General features: G+C 33.3%; 1 protein-coding gene across 2 annotated transcripts in view; it reads left to right on the forward strand.

Annotated features, from left to right (window-relative positions):
* The window catches only part of LOC117168502 (nuclear valosin-containing protein-like), a 253,892-nt gene that overhangs the window by 21,289 nt on the left and 210,281 nt on the right, over positions 1–22,322 (forward strand). For both annotated transcript variants that reach the window (XM_033354215.1, XM_033354216.1), the window contains exons 3-4: positions 19,529–19,723; positions 19,938–20,192. In XM_033354215.1, the coding sequence (XP_033210106.1) occupies positions 19,529–19,723; positions 19,938–20,192 (450 nt within the window). The remainder of the gene's footprint in view (positions 1–19,528; positions 19,724–19,937; positions 20,193–22,322) is intronic.

Consider the following 22,322-nt stretch of genomic DNA (forward strand, 5'->3'; position numbering starts at 1 on the left):
ATTCAATACATCCCCTCCCTTATCTCGTTTTCCAATCTAAATCTTGCTATTCTGGTCTACCTTCTCTCTTCCCCTCTCTTTTCTGAATACTTTGGTACTCCTTTCTTCTTTATCATCATATGGCATTTGTTTCATATACTTACATTTTTATTGAAGAAATGAGATTCAAAAATTAACCTCTGGAACTAACATTGAACTGTTAAGATTTTCCAATGTCATGATGAGAAAGAAAAAACAGATATCACACTTACAGCCCAGGCATTACGTCGGAGAATTGGTCCAAATTCCTGAAATTTTTCAAAATAAATCGAGCCTGGTTCGGTCTACATCGATGATTCCAGAGGATGAAACTTATGAAAATGTGCATTAAAAAAACTTTTTTAGTTTTATTTATTTGTATTTTTGACTAAAAAATGGAAAGTTGTGCTTTTTTGGAAAAAACCTCCTTTGTTGTGAACACCACGACGAAATTCCTGTATAATAAATGAAAGTGGAATGAATTTTGCATGAGTTGAATATAAGTGTCCAGTGTTCTTCCTGTATGGAGGCACCTGAATGTACCGTATAGTAGAGCTACAGCCATATTTCTACATTTTTGTCCCGTGTTACAGCAATATCTTGCTTACACCACTTTCGATTACTTTTTGGCCATTTTTTAGTACTTTTATGGAAAAAGTGATTGTAATTTATTGAGAATGTGTAATGTTTTTTTTTAATACAGAACTAGCTCCCAGATAATTTTTTATGATTAAATCTTGTTATCACCAGTTTTGTGTATTTTTTTTAGTACTTTTGTGACAAGGAAGTAATGATAATTTATTGAAAATGCGTAATGTGTCTTTTTTAATTAATAAAACCAGCAGCTTTTATATAATTTTTTATAAAAAAATCTTCTAATTAATACTTTCTCTGCAATTATTTCTATACCTCCAGGATACTTGTCATTCGCAGTGAATGTTCTACAAATTGTAAATAATATGTTGTAGGACAAGCAATGAAGAGAAAATGAGTATACTGACTTGTGTGATCAAAAAAAGGAGGAAGAAAATAAAATATTTGAAGAAGAGGCGCAGAAGGCTAGGGCAAAAGAAGAGGTTTAGAATGTGGTAAATAGTGTGAGTAGAAGAAAAAGAGTAAAACCGGATATTGGGATGGTAGAATGGAAAAAATATTTGATCGAATTACTGGGGGAGGAGGCGGGTAGAGAGGAAACTTAGGAAAGGAGGAAAATATGGCAGGGAAACGGATAAGGAGGAGGAAGACATTACGAGGAAGGAAATAGTCAAGGTATTAGAGATAATGTAAGATGAAAAGGCAGCTGATGTAGAGGAGATTCCAAATGAAGTCAGGAAATAGAAGAAAGGAGTAGTGGTAACCATAGTAAATAAAGGCAAAGGGGAGAAGTTTAATGATTATAGAGAAGTGACACTAATGCAAACATTGTATAATATATATGTGACTGTTTTATTGTAGGGATTAAGCAAAGAATTTGAGGAAAAAAAGATAGTGCAACCGAATCAGGCAGGATTTAGAGAAGGGATGATGGTGAAGGGCAACATGCATGTTCTGAACTATCAAGCAAATGAGAAAATTAAAAGGGAGAAAGGGGAAATAATAGTAATGTTCGTGGGCTTAAGGCGCTTCCTCGGGCTTGATTTTCAGTCTACGTATTACAAATGACAACTTTTCTTCCACAATTATGAATTGTTTTGACGTGATATTTTAAACACATAATCTAAAAGGCTAAATACAATCCCTCAAAGAGGGGTTTTTTGAAAAATGGTCTGGTTGTTGTTTTTTATAATTAATTGAAAATATGATGTATTTTATGCGCCTAGGAAAGAGCAAACCGCCACCGTGAGTGTACCCATGGTGAACCTAATATCTGCGTGGTCCATTTCTCAATGAAACAACGGGATGTCCAAAGTGTTATTTGTTCGACAATACTGTAAACAGCGTAAACCCAGGGTTTAGACAGAGTACCTGTCATGCCTCATTCAACCTTTCAATTGTTACAGAATTACAGGTGGTTGCGACGAATAAAAAATTACTAAAATATTAAGAAATTTAATTTCAATAAGCTGCATTATGTTCATTACATAACCATGCAAAAGGATTTAAATTTGACCATTAGAAATTGAAAATTAAATTAAATATTTCAAAGTAAAAGCATCTGAAATTCTAGAAATGTAAATTTGTACTAAATTAAAAAAATTGTGATCTAACATAAACATTTATTACGCACATTTTTGAAAATCGAAATGGAGTCTCCTTGATTCTCGCCAGTTGTTTTGTTTGTTAAACGTTAATAAGAATTACTTCTAGCAAACTGTATTAAGTTCTGTTTAAGGTTGCGCAAACTAAATCAAATGCATGCAAATTATATTGAAAGGATGCAGATTAAATAAGTCCTGTGTTGATTTAATTGCATTTTATGTCACAGACTATAGAAATATAAACAAATAAAAATGTATCTAGAAATTAAAAACGGTGTTACAAAAGAAAACAGGAAACTCTATATCACGATGTAACTGTACATCGTCTAGACAATGATACTGAACTCCAGACCGGATGAGGCATCCTAAGGAATCCTACGCCTTGGTACACTAAAGTAATTTTAGTTCATGACAGAAACGTGCTTTTTGTCGATTTTCCTTGCTTAAGGACAACTTGAATAAGATTCTGGATTTGTGAAAGTTTAAAAAATCGTGGAAATAGCCCAAAGGCTAAATAATATGCTTTCAATTTCTAAAGTAAAAATATTATTTAGCATAGTCTAAACACCAGTCAAAATAAAAAAATTTTAATTTTAATCCTTCAAAATGGAATCATTCTGTAACAACGGCCGAAATAAAAAGTAGTTTTAAATTAGAAATATTAAAAAATTAATAAAAAAAGTATACTACGTACATTCGAAACTTAAGCAGATCCGAGATTCATCTAAAACTAAACAAAAAATTTAGTCAAGAAGTATTTTGGTGTTACAACTTTTTTGTACTTAAACCCTGAGGGTCTATTCACTTTCGAATCTTTTGTTTTTAGCGATAGAAAACATGACAAATAACACGGAATAAAGGAACGTAACGAAGAAGCTACGTTTACAGTTAAATCGTAATCTACGTTAACATCACATTACAATCATCACAGGAACGAGCGATATCCTCTCTCCCTAACCCGTTGACGCGTGTGTACAGAACGAAAACCTCGACCTCGACCTGGACGAAAATAAAACAGTCAATCGTAAGAGACATTAAGAAGCATTATGGGTAGTTAGGTGCTTCTAAGGTAAAAATAAATTTGACTCAGCAATTACGAAAATCAACCGATTTTAAGGAAAAACATCACATCCTTCATTAACCCCTTAAAAATTTCTATTACTTGCAGTACATTTAATCGTTCAAAAATAAACAATGTTTAAAATTTTAATTTTACTTGTTAAAATTTCAATTTTAATTGCAAAGTTTAAACTTATAATAGGGAAAAATTTAGAATATAACGCTTACCGTGAAAGTTCAGAATTCTGAAATTGAAATCATTAAAAAATGAAGAAATTATTCCATTTTTGAATAGATTTTTTTTTTACTGAGCTTGCAATATCGAACTTTTTGGAACATTTTTCCAATACAAAATACCCAATTTAAAAGTACAAACTTTGTATTTGGAACGATTCTGTAGAATAATTTGATTTTGAAAGTCTACATTGTCTACAATATGAAAAAAATTTGACCGGTAAAAATGAAGAGGAATTTATGTTTTAATTTGAGATCTTGTATTAAAAAATGGTGCTAACGACACAGTAGCTGCAATCTGCTATTGGTTTGCAAATATTGAAAGTTGTTAATAAAGTTATAAAAATAGATTATCAGGCACTTAGTTAAATAATTTTTAGTCTTCATATAAAGCTTGTACTAAATAAAGGAGAACGAAGAAAATGAAAAAAGAGGTTTTGGTGGCCGTCGTTTTTCTTTAATCTTTATCAATTTTCATTCAAATTTTTCGAACTTTCCGATTTTTAAACTGTAATTAGGGGTTTGAGTGGGAGAAAAATTGATTCATTTTACATATTAAAAATGGAATTGTAAATAAAGTGTATTGTAAATTCAAGTACAAAAGTTGAGGTTTCCGGTATCAACACCGACGGGGCGTAATTTACCAAGACCGTAACATCCCACGATTCCTGCAAAACGGAGAAAAATATGACAGAAAAACTTCGGGTCAGTGTTACACTTTTGGCAGTCAGCAACTGCTGAAATTGATGAGCCCTGTAGTAAAGCGGTCGAAAAACATGTGCTCGGGAAAATCCGAAAACTTGGAAGATCGTCTGATTGTAGACTTGGGATGTAAAGGAAAGCCGAAAGTAATTGATGAAAGAAGTAAATTTAGGGTAATAGAAAAAATAATGCAGGGTATACCCTAAACAAAATTTAGAACTTTCCAACCTGACAGTATACAAACACCTAAAAAAGGTATTTGTTTCCCAAATTTATTTTACTTAATATTTTTCTCATAATTTCTCCTTAAACATGTCTCTGTCAATAATGTTTAAGCTGATTCGGAAATTAAAACGAATAATCGTTAATTTTAGAAGTTTGGGAAAACCTTCGTTACTTAAGGAAACAATATAAAATAACAAACTCTACGAACAAGCATATACAAATATTAGTTTTTGTGGAATATCTTTATGCTTCAGTATTTTCAGATTAATTTAGAGGTGATTTATTAATAACATATAAATGCCCATTTCAAATTGGAACTGTCTGACTTGGTTAGAACTGCCCTTGACGGTATATACTGAAAGAAAGAGATGTACAATAAAAATATAAAGAATAAAAATTGGAAGGAAATAATGAAATTGATTATTGGAAACAAGCAGAAGAATGCGTAATGGAAAAATAAATGTCTAACGAAGTGCTTCACGTTTTTCACAATGGGTTCTCTGCTTGGATGAACTTAATCCGCGCTCGATGTGGAGTAAAATCATTATCAAAACGTTACGTTGTACGTAAATGTAGAAAATCACAAAATGACTTTTTTCCATGCATGCGCTTACAGAGAATGACGAAATCGAATTTTTATCCATTTTTGTCCTAATGATTTTACAAACCATTCGGATAGTTTTAAAAGATTTCACAAAGACTTTAATTATTATTTATTTACAAAGTTTTACGCGGGTGAACCCGGTTTTCCATCATAGCCACGGACTAAGTCAAGTTACTGATGAGATGTTGATGTTATAAGTTAATTTAATACGATGTTTGAAACCTCCTAAGATGATGTTGCTGCCAATAACCTACTAAATTCTAAGTGTTCAAAATGTTCAGCGCATCTTCCGTGCACATTGCCTGTAGCTGAAATCACAATAGGATGAATAGATTTATGATTCACATTCCTCCATATGGTCTTTACTTCATGTCTCAACTCTCCATTCTTATGGATCTTGATTGTGTAGGTTGAATGAAAATTTCGGTTGAATGCACAAACAATGTCGATGATGTAGAATCTTCCACCTTTTTTTTCTCGCGTCACGATGTCAGGTCGACTGGCTCGGGTGCAATGATCCGTTTAGATAGTGACATCCCAATATAAGATATAATCTTCGTTTTCTAAAACAGGAATTGGAATTTATCTGTAGAAACGCATTCACTCTGTTAAGAGTCTTAGGTTTAGGGCAAGTTCTTGATGTATAATGCCCGCTACATGTTTATGCCTGTTCGTATATTCTCTCTGAGCCATTATGCGACAACCATCACAAATGTGCTTGATGGATTCGGTGGTATCTCCACATAATCGGCATCGGTCAACCACGTCTTCATGTTGCACGTGCTTACGATCATTTCGGGTGCTGACAACCTTGTCCTGTATCGCAACCACAAATCCTTCCGTCTCTAGATACAGAAAACCCTTTCTCAGCCAAATATTGGATGCCTCACTATCCCATCCATGTTAATCTAACGTTTAGGCGTCCTAGCCGCGGATAGCTTTCTGTCCCCATTGTAATTCTAAATCCTCTATAGCTTCTGTCTTGATATTCAAGATCTCATCTGAGGACAAATTCAAGGGCGTGTAGTCAAGATCCGCTTTATAGATTGTGCCGTAAAGCGCAACATCTTGTTTGCTGTTAAAATAGTCCCGAAACTGTTTAACTTGTGACTAACACAGTTTTTTGACATCTACAACGTCCCTGACCCCTATATGTCGTGGTAGAAATGCCCTTTCAATCGCTAAATTAATGTGGTGCATTCGGTGCTTTGTCATTTCTATGCGGACAATCTATTTAACTTTTCAAGGTCGGTGTTAGACCATTTTATGAGCCCGAATGAGTATGTAAGGACAGGGATGGCATAGGTGTTGATTGCCCTGATTTTGTTTGCCCAGTTGAGAGAACTACTTATAATCAATCTGAGTCTCGTCGTGAATGCAGTCTTTAGGCTTGTCTTAACTATCGTGTGCTGAATACCCTTCGATTCAAGTTTACCCAGATATTTATATGGTTCGCCCACAGCCATTGCTTCGATGTCGTTTTCGAACTCGTTCTCTAACTCGGAGGTCCCTAATTCCCCTCTGGTTAAATGCACTGTTCTAAGTTTATCTAGTCCGACCTAGGTGTGGATATCATTTGAAAACTGCTTTGTGACATCGATCACTTGCTGCAGTTTCTGGGCTGAACTAGCGTACAGCTTCAGGCCATCCATGTATCGATGATGGGTCACTTTATGACTATCCTCATTATCATGTATTCTGAACCCATGAGACCATGTCCATGATCAATATACTTGATTCTTGTACCCCAAAGCCTCATCGCATGACTTAGAAAGTGAATGGAAAGTGAATGGTTTTAGGTAACATATACGTAGTGCCCTGGAGCATAAACTCTGGCATCAGATGTGGGTGTTCAATGATCTTCTGAAAACACCTTGCCAATGCATGATGCACACTCGTCAGGTACTTGTACCAGAAGTTGTGCACCATGTTCGGACCTAGAGCTTTCCAGTTACTTGCCCTTTTCAAGACCTTTGAAACATATAAACATAAGATATTTGTAAGCTTACGATAGAACCTTTCATCTGTCTGAAAGTTTCGATTTTGTTGCCTTCGTGTACTACTTTTCTTGTACGGACGCAGTCTGGCCGTAAGAACATCAAGTCTCTGCCGTTAGGAGTCTATAATCTCATCCAATATTGATGGTGTTAATGCCTCGATATGCTGAGGGTGGAAGCTTTTAATAACATGGTTCATCAGTATTCTGGTTCTATTTCCTTTTTTACATTGCGTTAATCGACTTATTTTCTACCTTACTTTGGTGACATCCATATCCTGCCTGATCTTCCATGGTGGATCTGGATCCCTTGCTGGGACAAAGACTTCATTTGTAGGCCTAGTTCTGCGGCCCAACGTCCTATCGATTTTCACAGCTGCATAGTATACAAGAGTTTGTTCCTCTAACACAGTTTGTGCTACGTTCAAATACGTAGGTAAAACTTTGCTGTTAGGGTGTTATATTAGTGCACGCAGATCATTTGTAATGTTCATCTTGGGCAGACAATGTCTTAATGTTGGTTCTGCATATCGGAAGTCTAATAAAGCATGACAAAAATTTCTTTCAAGGTGCTGAATTTTTTCTGGGATTTGGCTATTCTCACTATCGTTATTAATATCCGAATGTGGTTCTAGTGGATCCGATACTTGATGTTCATTATTCCTAGCACCTATGCCTTCAGCTTCAATCAAGTCTCCGTTGTCCACATCCTTCATTAATAGGAAACTGCTGTTCCACTTCCATCTTTATAGCAGCTATTTCAACAGCCGAAAGCAATCTCTTTACAGAAATTGATCGTTTTTGGTCTGCCAGATTCTGCTCATTTATTTTTGTGTCTAGTTCTGGGTACTAAAATAAGAAAAGTCTATGATGTTCTCTCCTCATATTTTGCTCACATTTCTTTGCGAAAAAATAAAGGCGCATAATATCTCTGTTGATATGGTATGACCATTTTAATCGATCATTGGTTGCTGAACCTCTGCTTCTGCCTCTGGTCGTATAAGGCCATCTTATTTTCTTCAAAACTTTGACTCGAGTGAATCTGGTTATACATCATAACCATGGACTAAGTCAAGTGACAGGTGAGATTAGGATGCTATAAGTTAATTTAATACGATGCTTGAAACCTCCTGTGATTTTAGTTTTTTGCTTCCTGATACATCCATTCTGAACGCATCCATTCTGTTGAGAGTCCTAGGTTTAGGGTAAGTTGTTGATGTATAATTCCCGCTATATCATTATGTCTATGCGTATATTCTCTCTGAGTCATAACGCGACAGCCATCACTAATGTGCTTAATGGATTCGTTGGTATCTCCACATAACCGGCACCGGTCAACCATGTCTTGATGTAACACGTGTTTGCGATAATTCCTGGTTTATTAATTATAATATAAATATGAATCTTTTATTACAAATTTAACTATTCTATTTTAAGTTAAAATTGTATCTGTTTAAGATGAAAATTGAATCATGTTATTGAAAAATCGTTTCTTGTGTTTAGCCATTTAGATTATGTGGTTATAATTGTAGGAGAAAAGTTGTCATTTGTAATACATGGACTAAAAATCAAGCATGAGGAAGCGCCCTAAAGGCGGAGTTTGACTTCTTAGACCGAGGCGAGATAGAAAAAAGTTGCTAAAGCGGCTGCGGAAAAAAAACTTTTTATAATGCATAATTGTTCTCTTAAAAAAATAAAAATTCCACTTTAGCAGTCTGAGTAACAACTAAAGTTGAGCCCACTCTCCTTTATTGTATTAATATCACACTTGAAAGAAGTAATGAACAGAAAAGGGTGGGGCGGAGTTCGGATGGGGAACCAAAACATACATACACTGACACGCAAGGACGATGGGTATAGTTTTTATGGCAGAAGGTGAAGATGGGATGGTGGACTCAATTACAGGATTAGAGAAGTACTTAGATGGGAGTAAACTATGAAAAGTTGGAAAAAAGGAGAAGAAAAGACAATTAATAGAAAGATGGGGGATGATTCAGGAATAAAAATATAATAAATGGTATACGATGATAAGAAAGGAAGGAGAACCAAAGTAGTTGGGAAAGGGATGTGGAGAGAGAAGATGCACAAAAATAGCAAGATTTAGATGGGGAGAGTGGATGAAGAAGTTGGAGAGGGACAGAGGAGCGAATGCGAAAGAATGAATGGGAAAAAAATAGCAAAATAAAGGTACACAAGATGTGAAAGAAAAAGGAAATGTAAGTCGCTCAACTTTACAGCGGAAATATTTCTGCGTGTCAACACGTGTCAAATTGCACTATCGAGAAAAAGATAATTAAGGATCTAGACATAAGAGCTTATGTAAATAGTTATAAATAACTGTAAATAGTAAGGATAGGCTTTTGTAACATATGTAGGCGAAAGTATTGTAAGGAATGGAGGTCTTTTAAACCCTTAGGGGACACATTATGCAGAAAAAAGACTGGAATAAACAAGCGGACAATTCTTGATATTAAGATTTTTTATGAAGAATTATTTGTTTAGCAATAGCAAAAGATGTATTACACATTAGCAATTAAATGTTTACTACAAAATGGTGAACTTGTGACAAAAATGTAGAAATATGACCGTAGTTTTACTTCAGGGTATGCTCATGTGCCCGTATATAGGAAGACTCCATTTTCCAATGTCATAACTCGTGAGCTATAGGGCTAGAAAACTTTTGTTTTCAACTGACGCAAAATTAATTTCACTTTAATTTATTTCATAGGAATTTCTACATTGTATTTACAACAAACATGGCATTTAAAAAAAAACATCTTTTAGCCTTAAGTTGAAAATGTAAAAAAATATAATTTTCGAAACCTCGCAATTCTCAAAATAACGGGACTGAAAGACTTTTTTTTATTTGTGCAAATTTTCATCAACTTTGCTGCATCATCTGGCATCGGCGAAAAATCAGAACTCTACATTTTTATCCCTCGAATAGGCAAAAATTGTCAGGTTTGAGCGACGTATTACAAAACAAAAAAGATTACAGACAGGGCATTATCCTTTTTTTCTAATTACAGCAAATTGAGTCTACTTGCACTTGTCTGTTTAACACTTCACCTTCATCGCGCTAACCTTAATATCAAACTTACCCCCTATCAACCTAAATAGATTTTCAGTCAGAAATTACCAAGACATTTCTTACAGAAGAAAATAGATCTGCCTAATATTTGTACAAAGACCCCTTTTCCACGATACATATTTTGTTTGCGTTTTCGGAAAGTAGAACACAACTTTCTTGTTTCTTGATTTTTGCATATTGTTTTAATTTTCCGGAAATACTTATTTAGTTGATCCTCTCGTGCCTTCCTAGTGATTGCATCCAAGCGTTGAACTGTTCCTCGGCAGAGAACATAGTTAAATTAAACATTCTTGACCAATTAGTCTAAAGCCAAACAGTTTATGTACATCAGAAATTATGAGCGTAGGTTTTGCGGTCTCCTTTGCAGCGGCAAAGTGAAGCAAACGCAGCGAAGTAAGACTGAAGATTTGCGATAGGCCTGACATTTTTATTCTTGGTATGATACTTTACTGTTGCCAGAGAAACAGTGGGAGTCCGTCGACTCACGTCATGCACACCATTTAATGCGCACACCATTTAATTTATGCGTGTGCCTTGGCCGCGGGTGACTGCTGCTTACTAGCCGCGTAATCCAGGCCTGAAGTCGCGTTAAGGGGATTTATTAGTGGTCTAAAAAGGAGTGGTAAGATTTTTTCCGCAATTTTGAATATTTTTGTTTGATTCCTTGCATATGTCATCTAAATATTAGCCCTTCGGCTTGGACGAAACCGGTTTTTGGGTAAAATGTTTATATTTTGTTTAATAATAAGTTGGACAGAACAATAGAGAAAAATTGCAGTGAAACTCAGTGTAGCCGTATGTGGATTCTCGAGGCAATCTCCATCGACTCTCGTAAATCTCACGAGGCAGACTCCCTGGAGTGCAGTGAATTGCTGGTAAATAACGATCCTTTCATTCTTATGAGAAGCAGACCAGTTACAAAACTGAAATCAGGAAGGTATGGCTTGATTCAATTTTAATTAGCAGAATGAACATTGAGATAAGATGAAGATGTTCATATTTAATTCAAACAAAATATGAGGGTGAGTGACAAACACTTTATCCATATATATACGGGAGAAATTATTACAATTTACATTCCAAGTCCTATAACTTTCCAACTTCGGGGTTGTAGTGGCGGAAACATATTTAATTAAAACAAAAATGCAGGTTCAAGATATTAGTGGTAAATATTTTATTCATGTATAAATCGACAAAATTATTACAATTTATGTTTTTGAAACATGAAACAGCATCCTTAAATTGCACATTTCCATACCTTTGTATATTTACACATACACATACACATACCTTCGTTTCATCGGTTTTGGAAAAAATGATGCTGAGAGGTGGCACTAGCCCCATAAAGTGCCAAATTCGTGTAAACAATTTAGTATTGTTTTTAGCAATTTTCTTTCTGAGATTGGAGTCGGTAAATCGCTAAATACCTCAAAAATGTTGCACATTTTGTCATATTTTCGATAAGAGTGAGTTTATACTTAATTAATTTTAATAAACATAACTTTTTAAACAATTAATTATTACTGTTAATAATATTCCCTTGGAATAATTTCCCCCAAGTTATTATTGCTGTTAATAACGTTGAAATTAAATGATTACAGAAAAATACGCGTTTCCTGAAATTTTTAAACGTTACCTTCTTTTCACTTTAAGTGATTTCTTAATTAACTGAATTTAGTAAAAAAAAAATATATTTTTACAAATTATGACAGCTTGTAAGTATCTTCTACTTTGTTAATGCTAGATAGTTGTTGTTTTTTCATAAATTTTTTAATTTATACTCGCGCCTTAACTTACCAAAGTAACAAATTATGCAAGCTCACAAATATAGTTGTTTCAACAATTTATTACTGTTCACAACTATCTTTTCCTACAAAAGTACTAAAAAGCTGCGGTTTTTTCTGAATTGCTAAACTTTTTGTTATAAATAATTTTCGGATAGAACGCGTAGATTTTGGTTTCTTCGCAAAAAATAACATTCTGAATAAAAAATTTTAATTGTTGAAAAATTCCACAAGAGCTGAAATAAAAATGTTACAAGTGTGAATAAAGCGATCAGAATTTGAGAATAATATGGACAGTGGGTTTTGTGGTATAAATTGTCATGCTTTAAAAATATTATGTGAAAATTATATAAAGATTGAAAGCCTGCCTGCAATAAAAGTAGGTGGAGTCATTACTAGAATTCGGTGTTTTTTTCAAGGATGCTGTTACATGTTTAAAAACATAAATTGTAATAATTTTGCTTGTTTATATATGGATAAAGTATTTACCGAAAACCCTCATTTTTTGCTTGAATTAAATATGAACATCTTTATCTTATTTGAATGTTCATTATTTGGAATATTCAAGTGCAAAAAATGAAAATGATATTTTTTATCGAGCGAAGTCGTTTACTAACTGTTTTAGTAAGATTTTCTCACAAGATTAACTAGAAAACTAGAATTCTGCTAATTAAAATTGAATCAAGTCATGCCTTCCTGAGTCTGCCTCGTGAGTTTTACGATGGTCGATGGAGAGTGTCTCGAGAATCTACATACGGCTACACTGAGTGTCACTGCAATTTTTCTCTATTGTTCTGACCAAATTTATTATTAAACAAAATATAAAGATTTTATCCCAAAAACGACTTCGTTCAAGCCGAGGGAATAATATTTTGATGACGTATGCAAGAAATCAGACAAAAATATTCAAAATTTCGGAAAAAATCTTACATTGCTTTGTATAACTCTAATAAATCCCCTTAACACTTTCACCTTTTGCAATGCACTACCGATCTGACAATCAAATTATCAGAAAAGTTTAAGGTTTAAGAATTAACGCTGAATTTTGGTTAGAAATTGTCAATTTATTCTTCGTTGGATACTGTAAAATATACCCTTACTTATTTTCATAAACTGTAGTTATTAGATGAATTAATGGTTAAAAAAACGTTCAAAATACGATCCCTGTTTTATTTCTTTGCCAAAGAAAACTGCACTTGAGATGGTACTACCCTGAAAATGTGTCCAGGCTCTTCAGCTGAAGTGTGGTTCAAAGAGAGCAGACTTCTTTTTTTTGCTACTTGAGCCAGTTGTATCGCGAGCACCCACTCCAAGACTTTCAAGTGGTGCGCCGCATATTTCACCTGATCGAGTTGAGTCAACGTTAGGTTTCAAGTAAAGTCGAGCTGACGTCGATTGGTGTGACTGACCGATTTCGGATCAGGTTCGAGATTCCCAAAAAGTTAAAAAATTTTAGATACCCCAACAGCTACGCTTCATTCTAAAGTTTTGGGTTCTTAAAAGATGTTGCATGACAAATTTCAAATTTGTTAAATGCTTACTCCAAATCTGTGTTGCGCAAGCCGAGTTACAGTCCAAATACCGATAGTATCTCATGGATATTTTGATGATATAATTTCACTCCTTTAAACATGAACGTTCTTTACGATGCGTTAAGTTTACAACAGTTGATAAGCAACCTGGCCCATTAAAGACTGTTTCTGCTTGAATTTTAATATTTGGACATTTGTGACACCTCTGCTCGTGCATAGATGTGACAAATGGCCAAATATTAAATGTCAAACAGCGAAAAAAAATTATTAATTTTCTCACTTTATTGAAAATATTTTAATAACTGAAGGCATTAAACGAAGAGACTTTCGAAAACCCGCACGGTTTCACAGTGTGTTCACTCTAATGAGGCAAAATGAGACCGTTTTTAGTATTTTCTAGTCCCGATAGGCGGCGGATGAATTTCAAAAGCATGCAAAAATGACTAAGGACTTACAGGGGCTAGGGGACTTGTCAACTGTTGTCAACTGTGATCGCGTAAGTTAGACATTCGATCGTTTTTGGTGAGGCCTGTCCAGTTGGGAAAGTAACATCTGTGAGGGTCTAAATTTCGATTACTTTGTGTTTGAGTTCGTGTATCCTCAAATAAAATTATTTTGACATGAAAATGAACCTAAAGGGAATTTCCATTAATTTATACATGAAATATTTATGATCAAAAACTGTACCTTGAAAGTCAGGTTGAAATTTGCATTTCAGTTCTGATTATTTATTATTTATATTCTTTGCATTACATTTTTCGCTATGTACAATAATTTAAAGTTATTTAAGCTTACGTGGGTGCTTTAAATATAAACGAGACTTTATTTATAAAATTGTATTGGTATGAAACACTTTGACCTCCTGATGAGAAATTTCTTGATGCCTTCTTTGTAAAAACAAGACGGGTGTGTCATGAGCCAATTTCGCACGGGAACCTCTACCTCTGCATGGCCTACAAAACGCTTCCCTCGCAACGCTTCTTTTATGGGCCTAAAAATGTGGTGTTCACATGGACTTAAGCCTGGACTGTAGGCAGGGTGTTCCAATGTAGGCCAGGAAATTTTACCCAATTTTTACGCATTGTGTTTAGTATGTATGGCCTGGCGTTGTCGTAGCGCAAAATCACTTCCTTTATCGATTGGCGTCGTCTTTTCGCCCGGTAAGCAGCCCTAATATCTGTCAGAAGATGATATTCAACAAATTAAAAAAAAATAAAGTTCATGTTACGTGGATTAAAGGAAAATGTGTAAGAATTCCTACGTTGCTTATTGTAGGGGTTGAAGTAAGGCGTGAAGCTGATTATGTTTTAAAAATCGATGACCTTTTGCTTTTCTTTTTGTTGAACCTCATAGGGAAATTATGATATCGATACAAATTTTTTTTTCAATTGTATTAAATTTAATGCAGATTTAAGAAAAAATTATTAGGATACCATCAACCTCTAAATTAGGGGTTGAAATAAGGGATAAATGGCTAAAAATAGGAAAATTCGCTGAAAAAAATTGTAAAGGACTTTCGTGGGTGGTAAAAACGATTCTAGTAACTATTCCATCAAAATCATCCACTGTGTGGACGGTTTCACATTTATAGGGTTGGAAATGGGCAGCGAGAATCTGAAAACGCGAAATGTCGCAGAATAGATTTCCAAATGGTTTTCGTGGGGGTTGAATATCATTTCGGCAACCCATTTCTGCAGTATTCTCAACTTTGTGGATGGTTCCTCGTTCCCCACACTCTAGGGTATATTCAAAGAACACGTTTTGAAGACATTATTATAAAAATGTTATTTAGAAAATAATTGTTTATAACTTGTAAATTCCTATTGCTAATCAACTAATTTTTATTAAACTGTCACAATGGTAATTTTGTTTTGACATAACACTCTTTCTTAGTTTAACAATGATTCTTCCATCAATCTTCAGTACTGCTATCTTCAGGTTCAGTCCTCTGTCTGAAAATGAAGTATTTTGTTTGTTAAATAATTATATTGATTATGATAATTAGTATTAAATGTTTTTATCTTACTAGCCTTCTATCCAAATAAACCATTGGTATGATCGGGTCAGACAAGTATACTGTTCTGTATACTATTGGGCATCTTAGAGTGGCTTTATTTCCTACAATTGCGTTCACATTTTTCCCATTGAAAAGAGTTCTTGACACTGAAAATTCAACCTTCACGTACCAACGTTGCTGATTGTAAATTTGAAAGGCTTAAGATGTTTAAGTTCTTCTCCCAAACGATTGTCATCTTCAGGAGCCATTTAATAGTCTTCTTTTTAATGTGCAATTTCAAAGGCCGAAAAAATCGGTTGCTTTGAGGTGTAGGATTATTCCAGAAGTATTTCGGATTAAACAGACTTTTAAGTTGAATAGTTTCTGCTCCGCATACAAAAAGAGATTGATGTAGACTTCGGTCATCATTCTCCTCATAGTGATATTTCTGCTGAGGGTTTACATACTCAGAAGCACCATCAAAGCCAGTCGTCACCGAAAACTTGATGCTATTTATAGCATTTTTGGGCCAGCCTGATGTAACAGCTTCACATAATCTTTCAGCAGTCTATCCTGACAACTGTTGCAGTGGAACGAAAACCTCTAGCTTTTGTTAAAAATTACGAAAATTTAATTTAGGAAAAACATTTATTTCTTACTATAGCCAATCGAAAATAAAATTTAAATACTTCAAGTGAAACAGCGATGTTTGAAAATCAATTAATCAAAACATCCTAATTTTGTGTATAGTATGTTGAGAGTTAAATCTAGTGTGTTTGATAAAGTCGCATAAACAAAATGTGAAGATACATCGCATGTACAAAACGTTGAATCTACTATTTTGAATTTCCCAAATTACTTTGAAATTTATATTGAAAGGTAAGGTTTTTTATTTACATTATTATTAAGTTTAATAGATTAATTAAAACGAAACCTCTGAAATATTGTAATCCTTTGGTTGACATTTTTCAATAAGTTAAGCTCCAAGCCAGAGCTAAAGCTGATTCATTGGTATGCTTTTCAACTACATTTGAACTATTTTTTTGTGTGTTGATCACTCGACTCGTCCACTTCCATCGATTCATTTTCAAATACAAAATTTTCTAATCTCTTCTTAAGGATATTTAAAGCTATTTCTAATACTTTCACATTATTGTAGCATTCATTTTTTGACAGTTCCTCAGCACGTAACCTTATTGTACTTCGAGAAGCTTGATGTATTATAGTAGATTTCCGACCAGCATTTTCTCTGATTCTAGGTGTTTTTCTAGGTCGTCCAGGTTTTTTGGGTGTTTTATTTCTTGCACGATGCATTTTTGCTCCATTATAACTCATTCGAGATTGTACTATTTGTTTTTATTTTGTATTCTAAGGTGAACCCAAAAATAGCTGAGGTTCTAGAATAAATTATATAATATAACAAATGACACCATGCGAAAAAGTTTCAATAAAAGTAGAGTATCAATAAAAGTAGTAGTATTTAAATTATTTTTCCATTGTTAACAACATTTTTTTTAATGAATATATTTTTCAATTTAATAAAACTTTAAAAGTGAGAGCTGGTTATTTTATTAATTTAATAATTTTTGTTACAATATTGCTACAATGTTAGTACAACATTGGTACAATGTTAGAATCTGGACCTTGTAACATTAAAAATGAAAGTTACTTTAACGTTGTTGTAACGTTATAAAGAAGTTAAAAATGTCCACAGTCTGTCCACCTATTTTCTTGTTTAAACGTTCCTAAACGTTATTAAAAAGAACATCAAAAAATTATAAACATCTATATAAAACGTAATTAAGAAGCATTTTAGACGTGTATAAGGCTTGAACGTTTTATGAATGTTTATAACACGTTCATAAAACGTTTTATAATGCTTATTTATTTGTTTATTATAAATTCAACTTTTTGTACATTACTTTACAAATATAAAACGATTTTAAATTAACACTTCTCTAGTGATCTCCAAATTCACGCCTTTTGCTCTATCTGTAGTCGTTTCCGAGATATTAATAATAAATAAATGAATACATATTATACGTTTTATAAACGTGCATAAAACGTTCAATAAGCTTTCAGATGGACAACCTGCGGACATTTGCAACGTATTTACAACGTTGTTATATCGTTAAAACAACTTTCATTTTTAATGTTACAATATTTGTAATGAATATATTTTTTAATTTAGTACACTTTTTAGATAGAGCTAATTATATTATTATTTTTATAAATTATTGATATAATGTTGGTACGATATTGTACCAATAATTTATTTAAATAATAATATAATAAGACATAACTCCAAGTATGTCTATTTTTTGAAGGCAAAAAAGTCAGAAAACATAGATTGTTGTTACCTCATATTTCTTAAAAATAGTGAAGTCATACTTACTGGAGAATTATGAATAATCTGCTTGATTTATATTACATTTTCTTACCATATAAATTACACCAAAAAATAAATAATAATCGCTTTAAGAAACGTATTCTGTCAGAAAAATAATTGGCGTACGCGTTCTAGTTTAAAGGTCAAAAATTAACAACCTAATTAGTACATACATTTAACTCTTAAGGTCAAGTCACGAAAAAATATAAAGTTTTCAGAATGCCTTATTCGAATATTCCCTAGAGTGTGGGACACGAGGAACCATCCACACAGTAGAGAATAATGCAGAAATGGTTGTCGAAATGATATTCTACCCCTATGAATTTCCATTTGCAATTCTATTCGGCGATATTTCGCGTTTGCAGATTCTCGCTGTACATTTCCACTCCTAGAAAGGAGAATGATAGCGAGAAACCATCCATATAGCTGAGGATTTTAAAGAAATAGTTATTAGAATCGTTTTTACCACCCATATTTTCCTTTAATCCGCATAACATGAACTATATTAAAAAAAAATAATTTGTTGAGTTATCTCTATTATTTTTCGTTATATTAGATTTCAAACCAGAAAAAGGCAATTGGACCTATAGGGAGGCGGCGGTCATTTCTCGTTTTCAACGTTTTCTCGTGTCTCAGAAAAAGTTTTATGTTAAAAACACAGGCGGAGCCATCCAAAGGGTGGATACTTTGAACTGTTAACACAATATTTTGAGGATTTCAGCTGGGCGTATGTTCTGCTTCGTTAAGAATTTTAGTATAATCTGTTCCGGAACGGATGGATAGACTTCATTTTCAGCGATCTCCTTGCAGATTTCCGTGCTGTCTCGACACAGCTTTCAGGATAGGGCCCCACTCTTAATATCGCCCTACCACCTCCAGAAAGTCCCACTACCATAAATCATCTCCTCATGTCTACAGCGGAAAAGTCTCATGTATATTTGATCCACCCTTGTATAATGTCCTAAAGCCCACAATGTTTTGTAAAATAATTGTGTTTTTTTTTCTAGAAAAGCAGCTTAACAGGGAACGTAATTTTTTACTGTATGTGATAAAAATTACATCTGAGACACTTTGTTTCTTTTATATAGATTTTAAATTTTATTATTCACTAATTTTTTAAAACTACAAAATAACCGTAAATTCACTCTTATACACAGATTGAAATCTGTACTAGTTCGCGATACTAGCGCAGTAAAGGTTTCAGGTCCCAATACTCGCACCTCATAGATTTTCCTGTGAATCTTGATATAGTATGTACCATAATTAATGCTGCTCATTTACTTGGCCTAGAATTACCCGTATCATACTATAATATTGCCTGCCTTTCAGAATTCCTTAATCTAACTTTGCTTAACTTTGAAATAGCACTTTTTAAAATTGCATGGATCAGATCGTACCAGACAAAGCCTCCAGATTTTAGATAAAAAAAAAGTTAATTTACTATGTCTGGTTGTACACTAAGGAAAGAAGGCTATTAGATCAATAAGCCTTGTCCAACATCAAATCGTCGATTGATTCGAATGTATTTTAGATAAAATTCATATTATCACTTTGAAATTGGAATGAATAATTATTGTTTCATTGAATAGTCAATCAATCAATGGAATACTTGTTTTCAATAGATAGCTCTTGATTGAATAGCATTTTTTGTAAGTTTGTTTGTATACCTTGCTTAAAAATTACTTTACATTATTTTTCAGTATTTGTACGAAAACGAGGACAAAGTTTACGTAGACATAAATAAAATGTCAGACACCATCCAAAAAAAGTATCGTGAATACCGTAACAAAAAGCGAGGTCCGTTCAGGGAAATGGTACGCAAAGCGTATGATGCCATTAATGAAAGTATCAGCACCAGACCTCAGTGGAAAGAAGATGAAGACGAAGTTGAATTGGTAATTCAGTAAATTTGATATAGATTAAGATTTCGGGATAATCAAAGCTCGCGTATGAGAAAAGTATAATAGTGCACTTTTTATATTTATATTATTAAATATAAATTTATTCAGAATATTAATTTTTTTAAATGAAATGTTGCGTCTGTGATTATCTCCAGGTTTTTGTAATACTAAAGTATGTAGTATTTTAAAACGTGTATTGATATTTTAGTCTGATTCCCAAAACGATCAAGATGAAGTCTTGAGATTGTATAAGAGGAGTTTGAGTAGAAAAAATGGAAATACCAGTGACAAAGAGCTAATTGATATAAGCAGTGACGACGATCAAAGAAAGCTTGATGTAATGCCTTGTAAGAAGGACACTGATGGATCTGAAACAAATGAAAGGTCGCGGAAAAGATCCATGTATCAGAGTGCCAATTCAACTGAACAGCCGAGAGATCAAACAAATTTCACTCCTTCGGAGGTAAAATGGCCCTTTTTGTTGATACTTATAATCAGAAACCGGACTAGAGAAAATAAGCGGACAACTCGGGACAATTGAAATAATTTTATATAAGTTATCTAGTGGAAGGCATTTTTTAGCGATACCCTATTGTTGCTTATCAATTTGAAACGTAAAGAAGAGATATAAGAGACCAGTTAATGAAAACAAGTTATTAATTTCGACTTTTTTGACATCAAGTCTATATAAAGTAGGGACGTTTACTATGTAGTCATAGGGAATGATTATATAAACTCTAGCATACAATGCAACCCGTTTTGCATTTGTGTAATTCAAAAAAGTACTATATAGGCGATTTTAATTCGGTTTCCAAATCTCCCGCGCTCGAGATCTTGCGCTGCTTGGTCTCAGCCTTCGAGACTCAGAAGACGTGTGCAAAATATACGTATAACCAAATTCTGAAAAAAGGTTATGTTCTCCAGGATTCACCGCGCACTTCAAACAAATAATTAGTTACGAATTAAAAACAATGTAAAACAATATTAGAATGTGTTCACAAAAATTCTCGGGATGTGGTTTCTTTGGGAAATTTTTCTTAAATCTTTGTTTGCGAAATCTTTTTCATTCGTTGAAATCATTGAATTATTTGAAATCTATAATTAGTAAAAAAAAATTTTTTTTAATGTTTTGAATCCTTTTCAAATCTTCCAAAATCTTTGAAAGTTGGTGAACTGTAACCTTTTCAAAATCTTTGAAACCCTTTACATCTTTTAAAAGTCTAAAAACCTTTGTGAAATTGTTATGAAATATTTAAAATCTGATAAAAACGCCTTTATAAAATGTTCAAAATCCTTTTAAATATTTTAAAATCTTTGAAACATTTTGAAATCTTTATTAATGTTTTGTAATATGGTGTATACTCAAAAACCGAGTGGTGAAACTCTTGAAAATTCCGTTATATGGCCATGGCTCATTCTGATAGACCTTTTTATTCTAGACGTCGGCAGTGCGCAACGTGCTGAAATTTTACGTTATTTCCGTAATTTTCGAACAGTTTTGTGTCGAAATGTATGGGAAATATTGTTAATGAAAACAAAACCAAAAAATTTATTTGTAAATAACAGAGATTTTTAAGTTAGAACATTTTTAAGTCTATTCAAAAAAAAAAAAAAAAAAAAAACGGTGAAAAAAGTGCAAAGAGTGCGGCGACCAAGGCCATTATTTGAATCTGTTGGCACCTGTCATCTTCTAAAAAATGCTTAAAAATTCGGCGAAACTCACGGAAGATGATGTTCCAGGGGCAAAATTAGTGCACGAATAAGTAGAAGATCACAGTATTAAGCAGCTGAAACGATGTCCTAAATATAGAAAACCACCATTAAAAGGAAAAAACGTGATTTAGTGAAAACGTTAGTTGAAGTTTTGTATGGCAGGTATAAATACTTTATTTTATAAGATTTGCAGTTCAGAACTTTGTTTGAGTAAATATTTAATATTCTTCCAAATATAAAATAACGCAATATTATATTTTCTACTTATCTTTTTCAAGTTCAGACAATAAAAAGCCATTTGGTAGTGATTTCCCGGTATAAGGAATCTACTAACAAATTTTCCTTCTGTCCTATAAATTGGTTATAAATACATAAATATAATAGTTTTGCGTGCTCAACTGAAAGTATTAAATAGATTTTATTTTTATCAAAAAATTAGGAGGTTCGAAACCCCGATAACAATGTTTCATTTAATACGTAAGCAAATGTTAGCAAAGAAAGAAAATAAATATTAAAACCTGCCAAACACAACCTCAACTAACCTTTCTAATGAATCACTATTTTTCCTTTTAAAGATCGTTTCCTATATTTTATCCATCGTTTAAGCTGTTTAACACTGCGCTCTTCCACCGATGTGTGCACTAATTTTGCTCCTGGAACATCATCTTCCGTGATTTTTTCCGGATTTTTAAGCATTTTCTTGAAGACGGCAGATGTCAACAAATGTAAATAATGGGCTTGCTCGCCACACTTTTCGCACTTTTTTTCTGAATATATTTCAAAATTTGTTGTCTTTAAACTCTGATTTATTTATACGTGCGCACTGTCGACGTCTAAGAATAAAAAGGTCTATTCTGAAGATGAATTAATATTGAAGATT

Source organism: Belonocnema kinseyi, chromosome 2 (assembly GCF_010883055.1).
Source record: "Belonocnema kinseyi isolate 2016_QV_RU_SX_M_011 chromosome 2, B_treatae_v1, whole genome shotgun sequence".
NCBI classification, from domain to species: domain Eukaryota; kingdom Metazoa; phylum Arthropoda; class Insecta; order Hymenoptera; family Cynipidae; genus Belonocnema; species Belonocnema kinseyi.